Raw genomic sequence first — 23,259 nt, forward strand, 5'->3', positions numbered from 1 at the left:
AAAAGCATTTAATACAAATTTACTATTTTCTCCTCTTGTTTTCATTAACTGTATTTACTTAATAGTTAAACAGAATGGAAAAATTTTACTGCAGGTTTGCGCCCTGCAATAAATTTGCAGGTAGACAGTCTCTTTTTCTATTTCAATTCACAAGAAAGTAGCAAGAACAGTGCTACTGAGAAAGTGTTTCAGTGTTATTTGATGTCATAACATATGGATGAAATCTTTAGAAAATATCTAACATAACCTCTGGAGAACTGCATATTTTATGCAGGAGAACCTATAATATTTCATGCTTTTAAATAAATGAGTAGCGGTTATATGTTTAATGATAGAGGGAACGGTCATCTGTGGCTTGTAGGGAGCATTATGCAGAATCTCCAGGACTTGCAGCCCAACTTCATTAGACCAGATATAGCAGCTTCCCTATGGACCGCAAACAATAGCCACTCCATGGCTGTTACTGGTTTCTGCACAGGTGTATGGAAAGGACTATATATATATTCATATACATATATATAAATATATATGTATTTATATATTAATATATTATTTTTATATATATATAATTTCCTTCCTTCAATAAACCAGCCAATGCAACTAGCTACTATAGAGAACGAGGTTTCTGTCACTCTTTTTTTTTTTTTTTTAAATCAGCAAATATTCCCCAATCTGAGCAGGAGGGTAGTGATGAAAGGAAAACATACAGGATTGAAGAATAATTTGTAGTCCCACACAAATCTGCCTGTGCCTGTGGATTATGAAATCAGTCTGTTCCTTAAATATGAAGCTGTTAGACCCCTGCATGAAACAGTGTCTCTGCAGCCTCCTCAGGGTCTGGGTTCAAGGCCACGCTACAAGGTCCCAATATCACAGATCACAGAATGGTTGAGTTTTGAAGGGACCTCTGGAGATCTTCTATTCCAACCCCCCAATATGTGCAACTCCTTCAACCTTCTCTCTTCTGCCCACTAATATATATAAAGAACCACTTTCACATTTTAGAATAAAACTACTCAAAGTTATTAGTTTCATATTTGTTTTCTTCTAGTCCTTGATCACCATGACCTTTCAAAGACAATTGTGACCTTGTGGCACCCATCACCTCCCCCAGCAGTCAYGGTGACTCCCATCAGGTCCCACAGACTGTGTATGTTCCAGATTGTTTAAATGCTCCAGCCAGCATGATAATCAAAGTTTATAAAAATAATGGTACAATACACTACAGTCAACCATCATCACTCCATCTAACACCACATTGGTAAAAGCTATGCAAAAAGAAATGTGGATTTTTTTTCATTAACAGTTGAATATCTATGCATGAATGTTCTCAYAAATGTTCTTGAAATATTTTATAGCTATCTGCCATGAGGATGCAGTCAATGGTTCTCAGTGAATGATGAGACGGTGCTAATGGAGGGAAAATAGAGAAAACTTTTCACAGTAAGTTGTTATTCAATAACAGAACYGCTGACAGTAAATTGTCTCTCTCATTTATAAAATTATGGTTAGTTAAGGAACACTTGGTTAAGCAATTAGATGAAGGAGAGGCTTAGATAAGGAAAGCCATACCAAGCTGTTTAAGGCTCTAATTGAAATATGCAGAAAATAAGGCTCAAGGCCTGGGGAGGTATCCTGCATTGTGAATTCTCTGACATTCCTGATGGTTCAGAATGAGAGCYGTGCTGAGTTTCTTCCAGAGAAAAATAGTTAAAAGAAGAAAAGGAATGAAGCAAGTAATCCGTTCATTTATAACAGGAGAAGTGGATCTTAGCCCAGTGTTTGATGTTTCTATTGGGGAATTTCTCAAGGTATAGATTGCTGCATTCATCCCTGCTGTACAGACCCCCTGGCAGTGAATCTGCTGTCACTGTAGATACATGGAAAGACAGATAGATCTGTGTTTCTATATATCTTTCTTACATCTAACTTTCTTATATATCTGTGATCATCAGTCTACATATGTGTCTTTCTAAATCCGGCTTGTCTGCATTGCATACACTCTTCTTCAAAACAAACAAACAAAACAAAACAAAAAATAAAATAAAATAAAACATCAAAAAGCTCCCCAAGATGACATTTCATATAGACTGTAACTTCCTCCTAAATAAAAAATAACATTTGGCATAACAAGTATTTGATGGACTTACATCATCACAATAAAGGAAGTGAAAAAAWTGTTTTTATGACTGCTTCCATCAGAAGCAGTCATAAATAAATTCCACCCATAAATTTCAACCATAAATAAATTCATGTTATCTACTTAATGTAAGAAGAAGCTTCCTATTTGTACTCCACTATATCTAATACCTTAAGCCTATAAAGAATAGATGTTTGAGAAAAGGGACTAATCTAAATGCTATTTCAACATGGTTGTAGTCGGACATCTGTCTTGTTCCACTGTTACAGAGAAGGAAGCATTAATGCACCTACAAGTCAGACAAAGCACTGCTGAAGATTATAAAAGATGCTAGAGGAGTGCCCCAAGTGCCTACAACAGCATGAACATAGGGCACAACAGGATACATGTAATAGAAAAATAATCTAATATTTCACACATACTTTCCACCCACAGAGTCACTCGCAGAATGATSCCTTAATGCTATTGGTTACCATGGTGATAAGGCGAGCCTAAGAGCCTATTAGGACAGAAGTGATATGGCAACCCATTACTCAAGGAAGTGGGATATTATCAGATAAATGCATTAGTTCAAGAACCTCATGATTGAAGACATCTCCTATAGCTTGGAGGTAACTAAAGATTGACTGTCTGGAGAGGCAAGACAGCAGATATGTTGAAGCTAATAATTTGAAAACAGTTTTGTTTTACATTTGATTTTTGGTAAGTCCAAATCCTTCACAAATATCATAACTATGGAGAAAACCATCCTTTTGCAGCAGGTATACATAAGACCAATTTAATGAAGCAAATTTTTAAAATATATATTGGACATAATCAGATCTTAATATGTAAGATCATTTTCAAAAAGTAAATACGAAAAGCATCTATTTAACTACATGAAACTTGATTTCCTTCTCAGAACATCTATGTGTGTCAGATGGGTTTCAGCAATGTAAGAAATTAAGAAAGATAGAAAAATGTGCACAAAAACTTAATCAAAGCCTTACTGTTTTAAGCTATAAGCAGGAAGTGGGAAGGAAAAAAAAAAAAAAAACATACATCAGATGGCTCCACATTACTCTGTGCGTGTGTAAAAGTGTTGGGGTATTATCCAGTTCAGATATATCAAGGAATTGTACTTTACCGGCTAACACAAACCACTAAATGACTAAATGGCTCAATGCCCTATAAGCCTAYGCCTATCAGTAACACTCTTGAAGGAAGCAGGCAGTTTCATAGCAGTCTCCAATCATCTCCAATTTCTTTCAATGTGAAAACATTGTGCAGGAATAGTTTTTATGGCTCTGTCTTTGAAATCCTATTTCAGTGCCTGGTAATTGTGATAGATGTTTTTCTCCAATATACTTCTCTGTCATTACATCTAGGTCTTCATGATGTGCCCTGAAGGCTATCTCTGGGGCTCACTCAGCTGARTATAGCTAAAATATCAAGGAGTATCCAGACCCACACTACGTGCCTCATACATCTTTTCTTTTGGGGAAAGGGAAGGAATTTTTAAGATTCTGGGTACCCTGGAGCAGAAATTCTAATCCTACCTGATTTAATGATAACTACCACTTGATTATAGTTTGATCTGAATATTAGAAACTCTTCTTTCCTAGCACTTGAAAACATCACCATATAATGAACTGTGAGAAACAGTAACTCCAAACATACACTAATATGAACAGACCTCACAAGCCCTGAAACAGAATCCCAGGAATAGATGAAATATGAAATGAGTATTTTCAATATTATTTTTCTGCATCACCTCACTGTACTTATTTCATTGTCCTTTAGGCAATAATACAAACATGATACAAGCACTATGAAATACTTCTTCCTCAAAAATAGACAGAGGCAGCTTCTCTGCCAGAGTTAGCAATTGTGCTTTAAAATATTTTTCTGCACTCTCAGAAATACCAGAGATCTATTGACAGAAAGGAAAGAATCCCAAGTTTTTCCTTAGCCAGTCGTGGTTAAGATAGAAGGCAGTGCACACAATTAGCTTGTATCTAGTGGTCACACAATTCTGTTAGTGGTAACAACATTACTTATCAAGAATGGCAGTATGCCTACAAANAAAAAAAAAAAAAAAAAAAAAAAAAAAAGGCTTTCCATTTGGTGGTGAATATAAAATATATGAAATAACTGAATATATAAAAATATATATAATATTCATTAACTTATATATACTCATTACAATATAATATATATGTTGTATATAATATATATATATACACAAACACACATATATACACATATATATATACTCATTAAAATATACCCTTAGTTAAAATTATTGCTGTAACTCAGTAATGGGATGCTTTGACAGATGGAAAAGATGCTGGTTAAAATAATCAAGTTGCACTAATTGACCTTAGCTCTAATGGCAAAATCATAATTGTCTGAATCTATGGATTCTGCCAGATATGCACATGCCATTGTGAAATTGTATTTTCAATGACTTTAAGGTCAAGGTTGTCTTATTTAGTTACTGATTTGCTAATTTTAAAGCTGTTCAGCTCAAAAAAAAAATCTCACTGATAAATATATTTTAAATAACACACATTGTATTAATCAAGATGAATATGTARATGTTTAACTTTTCAGAAAACACTGTCATTGTTCCTTCTACYACAAAATATGCACCTAGCTATACAGTCCATACCAGAATAACTTCATAGATTTTGACATATTTTTCATATAAGAAAGGAGCAGCTATAGGAGAAAGTTGTCTGTGGTTATCTTTTATTGCTTGTAAATCATTCAGAAGTTTTTTTAAGGCAATATGTGATTGCATTTCAGCACCACAGGACAGTTCTTTAGAAGACTTCATTTACCTGGATAATATCTGGCGAGGCCAGTGGCACTGCCAAAAACCTGCCACAGTAAGGTGGGGTCTTCTTCTCTGTTCCGCTTGAAAACATCATCCAGCGCTGCTGTCCAGTTGAGTTCATTCAGTACTATTGTYGCTGTTGAAAAGAAATATATATTTGGTATTTCTCAGTTACATCTGTAGACGAGTAGTAATGACTATAAAGAGAAAACAGAATTGTTGAATTATTTTGTTAAAATAATTTTGTTTATTAACAAGATTAAATATTTTGTCTTATGAAGCAGGAAATTTAAGGAAATACACCTGTCTTTATTGGCAAATTTACGTTCCTTACACTCTCCTTTTAATGTAATAACAACAGAAGAAGAGATGTTGTAACAGAATTCTGTAGGGAAAAAAAAAAGCAACAAGAAGTATCAGAAGGCTAAAATTAGGATGGGACCCACATGAGCACCCATCTAGCACTACWTGGTGACAAGATCCTCATGTTTGTGGCTGTGATGGCTCACACTCTGATCAGCAGAGTGACCATTAATATTTATGAACTGGCTCAGTTTCCCAAGGAGCTAAACATACAAAGACATCCATATTCTTAAGCATGATCAGGTAAACAYTAAGTGGCCAGTTACACAGAAATTCTTATTCACAGCTGATGCTTGTGTTAACCACACAGATRCACATTTCAGCATGTCCTATTTTAAAATATGTTTGTGAAAAACAGATGATGGGAAGCTCRCTCACCAGCCTATGAACAGTGCTATAGTAATAAGCAATTGAACAAATAATGAAATTTATTATGGTGCAGATAACCATTCTTTCCCTCATAATCTAATCAGCTGTTAAGATCTCATTAACTTTGAAAAAAAAAAATCTTATTCATGTCAGGCAGCAGCTGGCATTCAGTTAATTAGAAAGAGCAAAATTTTTTTCTTTTGTTGGTTGGGTCACTAATCCTTTCCTTTGCGTTGCCAAATGGCATTATAAATAGCATTTCTGAAAAACCTAGATTAATAATGATACAGCAGCCACTGACAGTGGAACGAGAACTTGAGAAAATAAATAAATCAATAAATTGAAACCAACAGAAGATGTGGACACAGATCCTAAGAAAAGCAATACTGTAATTTAATCACTGCTTACACTTTAGTATTGCATGCAAGAAGTTTCAGTTCTCTTGTAAACAGGCAAGTCTAGATGAACTGAAAACAGTTCAAGCTTAAGACAGATCAGTGGCAGTGGGGTACAAAAGTTTGTACCTAGGTCTTCTTTCTAACCCATTACCACTGTGAAGAAAAACATAAATAATAAAAATAAGGACAAGCTAAAAGTTAACTTTGGATAGGCAATTTCCAAAGCATGGTTGTTACAGGTACTAGAGAAGTGAGATGGTAACATTGAATTTTATAGGCTTGCTTTTAAAGGGTAAAGAGAAAATYGCTACACCATGTGTTTTGGAGAAAGGTCTGGCTGTTTTGCAAAAAAATGTTTTAAAAGAATATTACTCTCTCAAGATACAGCTTTACAGAGAAATATCACATTCGATTTCCRACTCTTGAAACTTCCTGTAATCAATAATCTTGTACTATATACTTCTCTCTTTGTCAATTAGGCAATTATAAAAAATATATCTGTTTACTTGACAAAGGAAAAACTCCCTTGGGTACCATAAGAACTTAATTATCATTTTAAAGTGGTTACTGTTCTATTACGTCTTTTAGAACCAGTTTGATCTACTGTGTAATTAAGCATTCTGTACCATCTTTCTAAATTCTTCCAAATTGAACTTCCTTTCAGATCTTACTTCCCAAAGTGGATCCGTGGTGTTATTAGAGATTTTGTCATTTACTTACTGAAATAAGAATTTCCTTTCATACTTTAATTTTGTTTACATCAGGTCACTGTTTCCTCATCTGATTTATGGAGCACTTGGCCCAATGCAAGCACAAGCCTAATTTCTAATTCAATGCAGGATTTGGAGCTTAGGAGACCCAAAGCATTGGATGGACAGAAAACAATTCTCAAAAACGTTCCCACTGACAAAACATTTGAATTTCAGGGTCCTTCCTGGATTCCCAAGCCCCATGAAAATATAAAGAAGGCAATAGTATGTCCTTGAGACCTGACTTAGATGCAGTCTTAGAAAACCCTCTCCAATTTTAAAAATACTGTTGTCCATAATGTGGGATAGAAAAAGCTCCAGAACTGGAACTTGGGAGGATGGAAATCCCTAGCTGCAAATCTGTTAATGACTTTATTGCGCTGCTCAGGCCAATGATATCCCTTTTTGCCAAAATATTTAATGAAGGAAAAACAATCTATTTTAATTTAGTGGTTCTCATAATTGCTTTTCTATATCTCTGGCTATAGATCCCTTGAAACTTTCTCCTTTGATATGAAATGAGTAAAATACCTAAAGAGAGTATTTCCTTCAGACAAGAAGTCTTACAAACAAATAAACTGTATTCAACATTAAGATATATCAAGTATATTACTACACATCTACAGATACTGTTGCAAAGGGTGTCTCTGAGTACTGTTGCAAAGGGTGTCTTTGTAATACAGTCCATATATACATAGATATATATCTCACATGCATTTATATACATAAGTGAGGAACTAAGGAGATAATTTCAGCACTTTGTTAGACTAGTTGAGATTAGGCTATAAAGAAAGAAATATGGATCTCTAGATGCTGTTTGTAATATCTGTGAAGCAGTGATGTCCAAGTGTCAAGACTTTTTTCTTATTTATGTCCCAGTTGCCCACTCCCTTCWATGCCTCCTCTCTCCAAATTTCTACCAGATTTCTCTCTAGACTTTTTTAAAAAAGGATAAACATTCTTCAAAAAAAAAACAAAAAAAAAGAAAAAAAAAGCAAAGACTTGCATCTGTGAAGAAATATTTCCAGTCTGCATGACTGAAAATAACGAGCAATTCAAAACAAGGAACAAGACCACACATAAATAATATGAATAAAATATGGAATAAAGAGCTAATAACAGTATGTAACATATCTCTTTCCAAACACTGAAAAACAAATCTTGCTGAACTCCAGAAATTAACAGTTAAGTGCCTTCGTGCCATTTCAGAAATAAATTTTAACAGCATAATTGTCAGCTTGAACACACATCAGCTTCCTCTTAATTAATTTTCGCATCTTGACGAAAATAATTTGTCCCATACTTGGAACAACCACACAGTTTATTTGATGAGAATGCTATGTAAATATTCACTGTATGATCATTAGAATACTATTACCGGAACACTTCTCTATTTACAGTTGAAGTTTGCTCACTTTTCTGTTAGTTTGTTTCTATTTTTTTCATTACCTACTTGCACGTAGGGAATATCCAATTTGTGTTGACTAATCTCGTATCAGTAAATGAAGCAAGGGTTGATTCTAGAGGGTAGAATTCTAAGATTACTAATTTATTTTCTCATGTCTTTATCTGCAACTTTTACTGCCATTTTTGCTGATGCAAAAGAATACACTCTGCACTTCAAAAGGCAGGTAAATATCAGCTCCCTTGCTTTTCTGAATGCAGCTTCTTTGATAATATACAATTTCAAACCAATACCTGTTGATTCTGTTTATAAGCCTGCAGCAATAGATTTGAAACTTGACATCCTGAAGCAAGTAAATACATCACAAACAACAATAAAACATTTTTTAAATAGTTCCTTCTAGGATCTGGTGATTCTTAGTATGCACATTAAAATCAATGCAGTGCCACTTTGACTAGCTCACAGWATAGACCATAGCACCTCTTAGAACACCTTAATTCGAAGAAATGAATTTCTATTCGCTTTACATGTAAGTGAGGATTTCACTTGGTTTTCTTTTATTCAAAAACCTGATCTTACTAAAACAGAAATATTTATTGGCACATTTACTGAGATGTGTATGTTCTAGAAACTCTTCCMTTTCCTTTTGAATTAACCTCTGCACACCGAAGAGCTTTTGACTGATAATTGGCAGAAAATCTAATTTGAGACAACTCTCCAATAAGCTTATTTCCAATTCTGCTAAAAGAAGACTTTGAAGATTGCTTCTTCAAAGTCCTTCAACTGCTCTCTTTCACTTGACATGGACAAGATGAAAAAAGTGAAATTCATCATGGCACAAAAGGCAACACGATTCTTTCTGGCTAATCCCACTGAACTCCATCCATCTTTTTCTTTTCTTCTGTTCTTTATGACATAAGATTCARGGGCCATGACAAGGAACAGATTCAATTTTTTCCCTGCAAATACAATCAATAAAATACAGASCACTATGGCTCTCTCTTTAGAAGAAATGGAAGAATACGCTTCTGATGATTTATTCAATGTATAGGYTCTGGCCTGCATAAAAAGCAAAGTGTAACTTCATTTGAAAATCCTGGGAGCTATTTACTATGGCTGGAAATATGTCAGCTATCATTCCCTGGTGAAGCAGCAATCTGCACATGAGGGAGAGCAGAAGGACCCACCTCTGTACTTCATTTATTGGCTTTTACTCTGCACAAAGTATTCCAGCTCCATACCCTCTTTAACTGAATGCTTTAAAGATAACAGTGCTACTGTTAGGAATGAAATATATATGGTCTAGCAAACTTCTGGCATATTTAAATGGGTAGAGAGGAGTCTATATTTGCAAACCGTTTTTTTTTTGTTTGTTTGGTTGTTTTTTTTTTTTTGATATACATGCACTGACAGGTTTTTGTCTTTATTCACAATTTTCCAATACTATAGATACTCTACTGAAGTATATTATAGATACTTTACTGAAGGTGCAAGGTAGCCTTTTTTACAACTTGCAAGCTTTACTCAATTTTTCAAGCCTATTTTATTTCCAGCTTATGTTAAATTAAATACAAAGTAACAAACTCAACCGTCACTGGAAAATTATACTCATGTTGAACTGAATGGCAGGGTCTCCCATAAATTTCAAAAATCAAAGTATATTTTAATTAGATGTTTGCACTGGCTCATATAAATGCATTTTCTAGATAATTCCCAAATATAGTCATTTTGAAGAACAACTCTGTTAGCAGCTTGAACTTCAACCCTTCAAATTTGGATGCATAGTTTAAGCAATCTATTTTATGCAAAGTTCAGCATGAGCAAAAGRCCAAAGCGAATGAAAGACTCAAGTGCCTCCAAATTAAATACTATCTCCTAGGTAACTGTTCCCCTGAGTGCAACTGGGAGTCTGAATTTAGACACTTAGGCTGCCCACAGAATACCACAGGAAAGGAGTCAGCTCAAAACCGTTATACAAAAACCTTCATATCTCATCAAAAATCAGTTAGAAGAGAGTAATAAAAAACTCTGGGACCTGGGGAGTATTTTGTCTCACCGTTCTGTAGAGTTTAAGCCACTTAATCAGAGCTGCAAAGGATGCAGTCACTGCCACCCTCTTAGACTAGCAGAGCGCACAGTCCTCCACAAAGAGGACATATGATATCCCAAAACAGAGATCCAAGCAGTTCTCTTGTTTACACTTTTTTACTTGTTTACTGTTGTTTATACGAGTAATTATCAGATTAAGAAATCCTAACAAAATGCTAGGATCACATCAAAGCAGAAGAGCTGTTGGTTGCAGCATCACGCTGTAACTCCTGTGTTCTGCTGTGGCTCTTGTCTTCCTACCAGCCTCATGAATCTTGCATTTTTTTGCTTCACAGTGGCACAGTTCTACAGCTGAATACAGAAGCCAGTCCAAAGTCTGMACCCTGAGATCCAAAAGATACTAGAAGTTTTTCTTCATTTATTATTATTTTTGTTAGGGAAGCCTTAACATATCTACAGACTTAACCACATACAGCACTGCCCATTAACACAGAAAAGTTCACAAGTGCCAAAGCAGTATCTAAGAAATATCCTGCTACCAACTACATTTCAAATATGTAGACAAAATAGTATTTTTGGATACTGTCTTTTCACACTAAAAACCTGATAATTTTGTAGATAATAACAATAAATAATGACAGTTTATTAAAAATTATGCTGTTTTTTATTTCTTGAAATGGAGTGGAGGACAAATTTTTAATGTTAATTCTCCCTTCATATTTAATTGTTGAAGATCAATATATTAAAAAGTGCTTTCATAAACCCCCCAAAAATCTACTTATATGGAAAAAAATGAATAAAGAAAATAATATTTGCCAAATCTGATGCCTAAGTGAATTTCTTCTGATCTATCTTCTGATGTATCATGAGCAGATTCTCAATTTTTTTTTGTTACATACATTTGTGATAAACTGTCAGGTACCTCTTAGACACACATGTATGGATCACATGACTGCATAACTACAGAATTGTATGTTTAAAAGATATTTTGTGGTTGTATCCCTGAATGCCTAATTCATCAGATTAAATACATTGTAATAACATGTGTTTAGCTTTGAAAGCACCTATCAGCTAACCTGAAAATATTCTTAATGTGTGCAAGCTGTGTTAGAAATTCATTATGTACTTCACGAAGAAAAGAATTAGGAAAGGAGAAACGATACAAATTAAAGAGGTTTTGTCTATTACCAAAGATAATATTTGATAACAAAATTATTATCAAAACAAGAACATTTTAGGAAATGAAAAGGAAATTTATTCTTTAAGTCATAGAGGAAAAACATAGTTTGAAAATTTAACATAACTATTACGAACTTTAACAAGATTTCCAATTGCATAGGTAATTGTTTTGAATTATGCTTTGTTTGATCTTATAATCATAAATCAGGGTCAAAATCTTACTGTGAATTAGCATTTGTATATTCTACCATGACTAAAGTTAACATCCCAGATAATTAGTATTTTTCAGGTAGTTTTCAGTCAACGCTGTGTAAGAGACAGAATGTGTATATACATATATATACACACACATACACGTGTTTATATTATATTATATTATATTATATTATATTATATTATATTATATTATATTATATTATATTAATACTATTATAGAGAGGGAATCAGTTTCTAACATACACAATAGCAATCAAAACATCTGCTGGAAAACAATTTTGTAGAGCAGACTGTTTACAATAATAATTAAAGAGTATAAACGATAGTGTCATGCACTTTCACTTTTTTCTTTAAATTAACAAATTCTCTCAAATTATCTGACATTATGTCCCAGACACTTCTATAAACACGTCTCTGAAGAAGTCACTGAAGTCTAGCTTTCTGTTGTGTCTATGTCAAATCAAGTAAATTGGCAATGCCATGTGATGTATGTTGAGTGGTTTAGCTGCCACWTGCTGATAGCACACTAAAAGCTCATTAAAATAAGAAATGCCCAGGAGAAGGAAATGAAAATAAAAATGTCAAGAACAGAAGATGGAATTAATCTTCTATTACAGCTCCACAAGGAGTGAATAAAAGGTAAAGTCATAAAATCTTCAGTACATAGTTTTTAAAGAGCTATTTATTTCACTATAAAATGGGAAAGATGCTCTCATTARTGTACTGTGTCCTATTGTTGCTTATGCCTGCATCTTCTAAGCTGTGAAAGATGGACAGTGCTTTTTATCTTGCTTCCTTTAATACCAAAGCATAACAGCATGTATTCTAGACATTAGAAACAATCACATAATGGTCTTTTTTCCCTTCTCCTTCTCAGAAAAGAGGGCTGGGAGACACGCTACATGAAAGATGTGAGTTGGGTTGCTTAGTGGTATTCTGGAAGATTTAGCTCAGATTGTCTGGAGCTAAACACCGCATAAGAACCTAAGTAAAGCAAGAAAAAGAATGATTAGAGTAACCAGTCACTGGTGGTGTCCCACAGGGCATGGTACAAGTKACAACAGTGTTTAATAACCTCAATCATTACCTGGATAATGGTACCAAAGGCACCTTCAGCAAGCTGGCAGATGATACAAAACTAAGAGGAGTGGCTGATGCACTGGATGGTTGTGCTGCCATTCAGAGMGACCTCGACTGGCTGCAGAAGCGGGAGGAGAGGAACCTCAGGAAGATCAGCCAGGAATCAAGGTGAAGAGCCTTTCATCTACAGAGGAATAAGCCCATGCACCAGGATGAGCTGGGGGGCAATGAACTTAAGAGATGCTCTGCAGAGAACTACCGGGGAGGGGTCTGTGGAGTAGATGAACAGCAGCCAGCAATGTGCCTTTGCGGACCTTCCGGACTATACTAGGAAGAGTCTTACCAGAAGGCCAAGAGAAATGGTATTTCTCCTAGACTCTAATTTAAAATAATTTCTTCTTTAAAATAGATGAAGTTCCATTCTTTGTATTTGCTGTATTTTTCATGAAGATATCAGGAATTAAATGTCAACAAAGCACAAACTTAAAACAATCACAGCTATATTATATACGTTAACTTTGGATTTCCCAAATTACTTTGTTCKAACTTTACTAACTACTGCACATCAGAAAAGACAATTCATTCTGAAATGGATGCTATCACAAGTTGGTTTTATACAGAACACTTATTAAGAAGTTCTGACATTTTTTTTCCTTACATGTTCACCATTTGTCAGTGGCAATTCCCTCCATCCTAATCCCAATCCTACTAAACTGGAAAGCACATGTATAATCACTTGGCATCTTGGAAATCTGTGGACAAGATTGATGTGATCAGGCACAAACCTGATCTGTGTTGTCCTCTATGCCAAAGAGCTGAACTGTAAGCCAAACAAGTGCTGAAAAGAACCACTAAGATAACTAGTGAAAAAGAGCAATATCTGTCTTCTGAGAGGGGACAAATTGCTCGAATCACTTAACCTCTGAAAAAGAGCAGTCCTGAAAGGGTTTGTAAGCAAAAGGATGGTGTTGCAAAATAACAAATAGGTATAAGTAGCTAAAAAAAAAACTAGAGTGGGAAAATAGGTCTTTTTTAGAGCAGAAGGTCTTTGAGTAAACTCCTGATAGAAGTGATCAAACAGMTCAGGCCTCCCTCTGCTTTATGACCAAGTTTGATCAGTTCAGTAAAGGAATGATATGGACTAGCTAGACTGGGATTTGACAACCATAAAGGCACTTCCAATTCAATTCTCATACCTTAGGCTCTGTCACAAATAAACAAAAGGTTGTTCTAAAAGCTGAAGTTCAGTAACCACAGACAACAGCTTTATACAGACCTAACGAATAAAAAGAATTAGCAGTAAAACAGCTTTTCTTATTAATTTTTAATTCATGAATATTAAATGCTTGCAAATAAACTATGGGAWTTTTTTCATTACATGAATACATATGCACATAAAATGGAAAATAAATAAAATTAAATATATATTCACATATTTATCACAGAAAAGAAGTTTTTTCTAAGGTTTAAGGCGTTTTTATAAATATTAAAATGGTAGGGTGGATTTGGCTAATGGATTCTAATCTAATCCCCATGTAAATGAAAGTTTAATGAATGGCAGGGAAATGAGCAGACTGGTTTAATCTATCTAAATGCATCTCTGGCAACAGAAATCCAAGCCACAGTGAGTGTGAGGGGAATACAATGCACAAGTGAGAAACGTGAGAAAAATGATGATGAGGGAAAGTCCGTTTCATCACCTGAGCTAGCGCAGAGGTGACAGCCCCTGCTCCCTGTCAATATTCTAGCCTCCTCATGGATGAGCTTTGCAGACTGAAAATAATGAAATTTCCACTTTTTTTTATATATCCTTGCTTTTAGCCAAAGGTTATGCCAATGTCTTCTGTCCCTTGAGAAATTCTCTGTCAGAAATTTGAAGATGATGAATATCTTCTAAAATGCAGACACCTGAGGAAGTGTCTTCTCCCTCCAATAGCTGGAATATGCATCTCATATGCCACTGCATTTTGCCTTCTTGGAATATAAAAAGGAAATAGACATTGTCCATCTACAGAATGACATTGCCATMGGTATCGTACCCTGCCTGTTAAGGAAGCTTACTTCCTCTTTTCAAGGTTATGTACAGGGAATATTAATATAACTCCTCCTTAAAGAGGAAAGGCATCTGTAGGATATGAGAAAGGTTTCACAATTCCAAGCTGCCTCTGCAAGGGAGCTTTCCCTTCTATCTCTGAAGGCCCTGCTAAGATTTCTTGCCATAAATAAAGACTTTTTTCCTATCTTTACAATAAGRAAAAAAAATGTTTCTTTTAGTTAATCTATAGCACCATGAGGTATCTATTCCCAAACTTGTGTTTCCAAGATGCCCAGTTGAATCCCAAAGCTTGGGTGAATCCCGGCCTCCCTGAAGGTAATGGCAGGACCCCACTTCCCACAGCGGGAAGTGATTTCATCCCGTCTCCAAAACACCGTCTGCCCTGCAGGCATCATCTGCTCCCTCCACGTGCCCTGCCCTGTCAGGCACAGAACCAAGAGCCAGCACTTAGCGTTTGGGCTTCTAATGAAGAGGAGCAAAAGCTTAAAAATCACTCTCTAAAAATCAAAACGCCTTTGAAATATTAATGGACTCAAAAGGATCTACATGACTGCAGTAAAATTTAGCTCCTCAAACACAAAAGTTTTTGGTTCACTTCCATGCTATGAAGTAGTCTCTTCAGATTTACTCCAAATTCTTTCAATCAATATAGCAGTTCTTCCTGTGTTGTAGAAAGTGTTCAAACAGAAACACATCTTATAATTGTGTGTTTCCTGGAGATCTCCCTGGTTTTAATTTACTTATTTTGTGATTACATAAAACCACAGGAAGAGCAGTAACATTGAACAAAGTAGTTTAAGCAACRGAATGAGATGAACAAAGAAATCATTTCACCATATGTATTCTATTTTTCAATACTTAATGGCAATAAACTTTAGCTGCTTTAGCTTTCCTTAAATCCAAATGCCATAATCATTTGTGAGTTAGTAAGTATAATAACAATGTGGAAGTAATTCCAATAAGGAGAATTTTCACAATCAGAGTTTGAAATTTTCTAAATGCTTATGTATAGATCATTCCAAATGAGAAGAGACTTCAGGAAAAACAGACACAACAATTGAAAAGAAGTAAAAAATAATAATAATAGTAATAAAAGCATCTGGAACCAAAACAGCCAGGATTGTATGCATGTTAAACAACATTAATATAAAACAATATTATATGCATTCCAAATAAATTCAGGGAGTAATGCCAAATTAATTTCCTAAAATAAGGAGAATACTAATATGAATTTGGATTTAATGCATGTCTTTAACATGGACCTATATTACAAAGTGAAATACAAGAAACTTTCCACACATACTTAACTTTCAAATTCAATAAATCAGGGAGCTGAGCACCTGCTAATTCTCCTATTGCTGTGACAATCTTTATCAATTCAGAACACAACCCAGGGAAATGAGGGTCCAAATCTGCTAACTACCTCTTTTGAGAACTATTTTGAAAAAGGAAAAGGAAAGACCCAACAGTTCTTCAGATCATTTTATACAAAATTGAGCGCACGAGGAAGTCATTGCCTTGTTTCACTACCACTCTTTCGTTGGAGTGTCATCACCTACTCCAGGCAAGGCAAAGGACACAGGCTTGAAACTGCTGGTGCTGGGGCTCGCACACCCCCATTGAACATGTCTCCGATATTTTACTCTCTGCTGCATTTAGTTTCTTCAGGAGCCTGAACGTGCATTTGAAGCTGAGGCAGGACAGGACGGCTCTAAGAGGGCCAGATCTGAAGGGCATCCAGACGGCAGGTTCTGCGATGCCCCCCACCACTCTCCACTTGAGCTATAAAGGAGCACAGGTGGATCCAGCTCAGGTACAGACTGAGCCCCCTGTAATGATTAGGAAGGATCACACAAACCAGATACTGAAAAAAGAAAAGGACTTTCAGTCACCAGAAGTATACAGTCAACAGACCAATACTTGGCTCCAGAGGGCTCAAGAGCAAACTTTCATTCTGTGATTTCCATCACTCCAGTCATGTTCAGCAGCAAACGCAGCTGAATCCAACTAGGGCTGCATTACCTACCATAACTGACAGGGGAGGACACTCAATTTCAGCTAAATTAGCCTGAGCATGATAAAACAAATCAAAACATATGTATCTTTAGATACATAACAACTAAGAGTATGGATACAACAATGCAGCTTCTTATCTTAAAAAAAAAGAAAAAAAAAAAAAAAAAGCATTGCTTTCTTGGTAAAATACTCTATAGACTAATGGATGAATTCCCAGGTGTTACAAATTGACATGTTTTCCCTGGTACTATGTGCAAGACAGCCAAAAATCTGACCCTRATTTTATAAGCATTTCCTTCAGCATTAAAAAATGAGCGGCACAAAGCAGCGCTAAGCAATTACGGCACTTTAGGGATCTGACAGCACTCTGTGCAAGACTTATGCTTTAATCAATTCTCGTAAATACTTTATGCATATAGCAGTGGCTGAGAATATGAGACAACAGCCCTACTAAAGAGACAGGATMTGCGTGCCCAGCTCACCTAAAGTGATGTATTGAAGTCACTGGAACTCTGCAGCCAACACTGAAGTCACTGGAACTAAGCTGCTTTGATCCATGTGCTTTTGACTTTGTTTTTAACATTGACTTTCAGAATGATCTTTAGCATCTCATAATCATGCTATGCCTCAGCTCCTCAGTTATAGAAAGGGAACTATACATATATCTCTATATATTCTTCATAGTCACATTTAAGTAGCAACTAAACCTTTTCTTCAATGTCTTAAAAGTATTTTGAATGATTTCTCAACACAATGTAGTGCCTTGGTGTAAAACCATCTTTTTGATCAATGTACTTTCTATATTGGTATTTGTCCTTTGCAAAAAAACCCACAGAAAACGCTGCTGAGAAGAGATAAATGTAAGCAAGTGCTTCCCTCCCCATCCAGTATTGGTCAGACAACTGGAACATCAACAGATGCTTACAGAGCAATCAAATAAAAATCACTTTATAAAATGCATTTTATTTTATATTTTCAGACATCTGGTTAGTGGAAAAAAAATGGAATGCATTTTTAGAGTCAAGTATTAAAAAAAAAAAAAAAAACAACTCTTCTGTTTAAGTAAGACCCTTCTACTTTTGCAGAAATCAACCTTGAGAATTTTATTTTATTCCATTTGCAACATAAAACAACAACAACAAAAACCCTGAATGGTACAGACGCTATGGGTGACTGACTCCTACACAGCAACTTCAGCTTAAAAAAGCAGGGACAAAACCCGAAAGACACGTTACAGGACCAGCCAAAGACACAATGTTTTTACCAAAACTCTGTATTTCAGGCGCTAGCAGTTCAGTGCCCTGCTAAGTAATCCCCAGGTATCTCCATGCAGGAAGAAATTCCTTCCCCTTCTCCCTTTCAGGGTAGCCTACGCAACAGTAAAGCATGAGCAGAGACCTGCTGAATGTAAGGGAACAGTGAACAGCAGCTCAAAGCAGACAAGCAAGCAAGTATATGCCCAGGAGACACTCCCTAAGGCAGGAGAAGGAGAAATGCCATTACTAAGTAATTTGCTATGATTAATCAGTTACTAATTAACGTATTATTAATTTTGTTTGGCTCAGTACTGTCCAATCAAGTAGGCAGGAATCTTTTATATCTTGAAGACTCTATAATAAAAATTAAGGCATAATACAATGAYTGAGGCAAACAAGAGTAGAGAGGTAAGAGTAGTGCTGCAGGAAGGACCAGACTGGCAGCAGAATAAGAAAAGTGGGTTCAGGAGTTGACTTGCAAAATTGTGCCATGGCCTTCAATCATCTACAGAGCTTTCCCACACTTTTAGAGAGCAAAAATAACTGCCCATTATCCATCTGACTCTAGCTTCCCATTCCCTGACTTCTGTGACACAGAAGTCTGATCAAATTAGTCCTTAATTTGAAAGTGGCAAGGAGCTGTATTGACCAGAAGCAGAACAAGGGCAGGCAAAGTGGTGCAGGGCACTTTGCAGTACCAAAGGACACATCCTGGAGACAGTTTAGCAGGAATTAGTTCTGCACAGGCATGCAGTTAAATATAAAAAAAAGAAAGGAAAGGAAAGGACAAAAAGAAACATACCTCGAGAAAAAAAGTGAGGGAAGATGAAAAATTGAAAGAAATGAATAAGACATTTCAAGGCAGTATGTCAACATTAATTCTTGCCMGGCAGGCAGAAAGCAATTCATGAAATCAGGTCAAAAATTTGCATGGATTATTCAAAAGTTAAAAGAGAAATAACCCCATTAACCCCATTTGACCACCCTAAACAGAGCTGCTTGCAGAGAAGCACAGAGATGTTTGACAAACTATATTCTTCACATGCCATATACATGCTCTTTCCACCAGCAACCATCAACAAATACACACAAGTCTATGAAAGACACACTCTTACAAGAGCTCTCATGTGTATCTAAATACATTGCAAATATTCAACTACTTTTGGCTTAAGAAAAAGCAAAGTTATATTCAGGTTGAATAAAGAAAAAAAAAAAGAGGAGGATTCAAATGTCACAAGGCTCTTATGGATCTACTACTTAGAAAAAAAAAGTCAACAGTTGTCAATTTAGAGACATAGATTCAAGCTTGCAGCTGACTGTCAAAATGATGCTTTGGTTGGAATGTTGTTTAACATCCTTAGTTCTTCTCTAACGTAAAGAGCCATCTCAAAACACCTAAAACAAATATTTTTAATATTTAATCTATGTTCAGAACAATTGCGTGTTTCCTCCTTCTATATTTTTATTCCTGATCTAGCTCTTTTGGGTGACAGAATTGTTAATTACCTATGAACTTACATCATTTCTATCTAAATAAAGTTATGTCAAGCACCAAAACACACTCACGTGCTTCACATCAATAGGGCACATGACTTTCCTGTGTTAGAAATGTGGTGAAAACTAGAAACACAGCTCTTACACATAGTTAAACAAAACATGATACTTTGTATAAAAATGACTGAATTTTGAGTCAGACTTTGATTTGTTGAATGAGTCCTGTACATCAATAAGTTTGGGAAGCCAGGTGAATGGGTGGAGAAATAGATTAATAATAAAAAGAGCAGACTTACTGCCTATTTCTAAAATATGTGCACGCAAATGGAAAAAAAAAATAAAAAAGAGGCAGCTGAATCTTATAAATGTAAAAATAATTATAAAAGTCTTGAAATAATAAAAAAAAAATCAGGAAAACATAGTTGAACTGTGCAAAGAAAGGGATCTGTACTGTAGAATCTGGAAAGGACTACAAAGTCTGCCAAAAGCACAACAAAGCACCCAAAAACATATAAAGCACCTCCCTCCCTGCCAATAATTACACAGACTTAAAAAATTATACAGTTATTTCTATAGATTTATGTGGTTATACTGTATTGTGTTACATGGAGAAGCAGCAAGGTCTCAGCTGAGCCCACGTTTTTGACAACACAAAACACGCTTCTCRCACTAGAGTCAGAAGTAGCTGAACTGAGAAGTTATCTCGTTTTCCCTCAGGTTACATATCACTTCACTTCTACTCTAGGCTTCCCCTAGCTGTTACAGACACTTAGATCTTGCTTACAATCTTGCTCCGTGCCTGGAGCTGTCAGGGTATGTACTTAGCAACATGCTGTTAGGTCTAAAAGACAAATATTCAACTGGAAGAGTGTGTTTGTGCTGTGAAAAAGCTCACCAAGCAGCAGAGCTCACCAGTGCCTTCCCTAGAGAACTTTTAGCACTGCAACAACCCCTACTAGCTCAAAGATCTTGCAAAAAGGAATGACATAGATAAATCACACAAGCTCATGGCTTGGAACAGCATAACCCTTCATCAGGGCATAAGACTATACTGAGATGAAGTGTCTAAGACTATATAGAGATGAAGCATCTTACAGAAGACAATGCTTGATGATGAGAGGAAATGAGAGGAAAATGTCCTGAACTAATGACAGTTCTACCATCATCATGTTAGGTTTAACTCCTAAAATAGGAATATGTGGCTAACTTTGTTTTATTTATCTGACCAACTTTAGTGCCATCACTAAAGAAGGAAATATAATTCTAGCTTTTCAATACTGAGTCCCAGGTCTCATATGCATGAACACTAAGTCTCAGTCTTACCTGAAGGTTTCATACATATGTATAATCATGTACACACATATATACATGTATATGCACCACACACTTGAATAAGTCTCAAGCTTCATCTAATCAAATTTTCCATGGGTAAACATATTGTATTGTGGTGAAAGAAAACAATCTAAATCTTAAAATACATATGTGAGGATTAACTACAACTTCACTGAACCACACACATGAAAGTCTAATAGCAACCACACCACAAATTTTAATCCTTTCTCATTCAAACATGCTGACCTTCAGAGTTTCCTTGGRTATGAATTCAGGATCAAATTCATCATCTCATCCAGTAACTTTATGTACTGATTTAATTAGCATTACATTAGCCTAAATATTGCAAATAATGTGATAACTCTGCAGGGTATAACTGAAAGAGGAATAGAACAAAACCCTAATGTGGGAGTTTGGTTGGCTTTTCTTCATATCACAACATGACAACAATCGTCTTCTGCTTCACCAAGTAGTTTTCACATGAAATCAAGCACTGAAAATAAGCACTGAACTAATATGTCTTGGAAACAAAGTACTTTGATGCACAAAAAAAATGGCTATGGTTCACTAGTGAAAGATCATGAACTAAACAGCTTATCTGAGGAAACAGTAAGGAAATCCAAGTGCTATCACAATTTCAATATTAAGAGCTAAAGATCAAATATTGCTCAGTGATAATTAGTCCCTTGCTGAAATTTCAGCAGTGCTGATGTCCATGAAGAAGTTGCGGCTCTTCTAACAGAGTGATGGAGCTTTGGGAAGAACTGAGCCCAGGTTTTGGACCCGGGTCACTGGGATGCTGAAATTTCTCTTCACTGCACAGCAAAACAAAGCCAGTGAACTGCACTGCACCTCGAGAGCTTCAGAAATTCTCTGATGACCACGAAGCATTTCAGATTTAGGACAGTAAAGCCAYTTCTTATGATCCCTGGAGGGAAATATTTACTTTTACCAGATAACAAGACTTTACACATATCTCTGTCTTAATGCTAAAGCTAAAGCTTATACAGGGAGCGTGAGGCATCATACTAGCCGCCTGGCTCGGGAAACACTGCTCTGCTTTCAAAAGCCATCAAACAGAAAAAAAAAAAAAAAAAAAAAAAAAAAAAAAAAAAAAAGAGTATAGAAATAGCAGCACTTCTGAATGACTAAGTCAAAAAAAAAAAAGTTAGAAGCTCAACAGTGAAAGCAGCAGATACTCCACAGTAATCTTATTTATACTTCTACACATATTATCCTTGCCCTCATCTTTCTGACGTGATGATCTGCCTGATGCGAGGCCTTTGTGCATTGTATTCATTTTTACAGTAATCTCATTCTTGCAAGAATCTCCCGCTTCTTTCTTGGTTTGTATCGTATTTGTTTTTCCCATTGATCTCCTGCAGGCAACAATCTTTCACTCCACTTGCCAGATTCTATCTCTATTTGATAGCCATCTTATTCAAGCAAAGAGCTCTCACTTTGCTCATCAGATTCTATTGAATTTTTTGTATTGATCTTTTCCAAGTAACAGCTTTCCACTTTCTTATCATTTTCATATGCATCACATCCATTTTATAATCAAGTGCTCACCTCATTATTAGCCTTTCTCCACATTACTGCATTTTAACAGCTAAAACCATTTGAGGGACCTGATTTCATAATTAACTGATCAGAAAGACAATTCTGAAACACTTTGGTAACTCTGGTCAGCTTCTTTTACAATCCTAAATTCACAGCACTCTTGAATCATATTTTCCTRTCCTTACTCACTCGGAACACTAGTCCTTGAATTATCCCATTGATTTTGGTGAGAATAAAAATAAAATGAAATACCATACTTGCTAGAATTGACTTTAAAGGAAAATATATTTCTGAAGTCCAATGAAGTCTTTAGAAAAGCAAAACTTTATATATTTCTGAAGTCCAATGAAGTCTTTAGAAAAGCAAAACTTTACATCAAGGTCAAAAAACAGGTGAAAGACAAAATTTTACACATATATTTACTGAAAGATCACTCTAAATCCTTCCCCTCCCCCAAACAAACCAACAAACAACTTCCAACTTCCAATAAATTTCATTCTAAAATATCTTGTATCTCACACAAAGCACCCCTGGTATCACACAGGTTCTCAAGACTGCAGCTCAGTGGGATTTTCATTTTTTACTTTGATCTATGATTAGTCAGATCTCTCAGGTAATATCCCAATTTAAAATATCAGCTCATAAACACAGAATTAGTCAAAGTGTACTAAAGGAAAGACTTTGATAAAGTTGGACTCCCAAAGGAAAAGGCAGACAACTCTTTCTGGTTACAGGAAATCCCAGAACAGCTGAATAAAAGGGAGTGATTGAGA

The 23,259-nt window shown here is 35.6% G+C and overlaps 1 protein-coding gene across 2 annotated transcripts in view; it reads right to left on the reverse strand.

Moving 5' to 3' along the window:
- Nucleotides 1-23,259, reverse strand: part of CACNA2D1 (calcium voltage-gated channel auxiliary subunit alpha2delta 1) — a 336,392-nt gene that overhangs the window by 100,245 nt on the left and 212,888 nt on the right. For both annotated transcript variants that reach the window (XM_026052203.1, XM_026052205.1), the window contains exon 7: nt 4,966-5,097. In XM_026052203.1, coding sequence (XP_025907988.1) covers nt 4,966-5,097 — 132 coding nt within the window. The remainder of the gene's footprint in view (nt 1-4,965; nt 5,098-23,259) is intronic.

Source organism: Nothoprocta perdicaria, unplaced genomic scaffold, assembly GCF_003342845.1.
Source record: "Nothoprocta perdicaria isolate Ctin4 unplaced genomic scaffold, notPer1 scaffold_85, whole genome shotgun sequence".
NCBI lineage: Eukaryota > Metazoa > Chordata > Aves > Tinamiformes > Tinamidae > Nothoprocta > Nothoprocta perdicaria.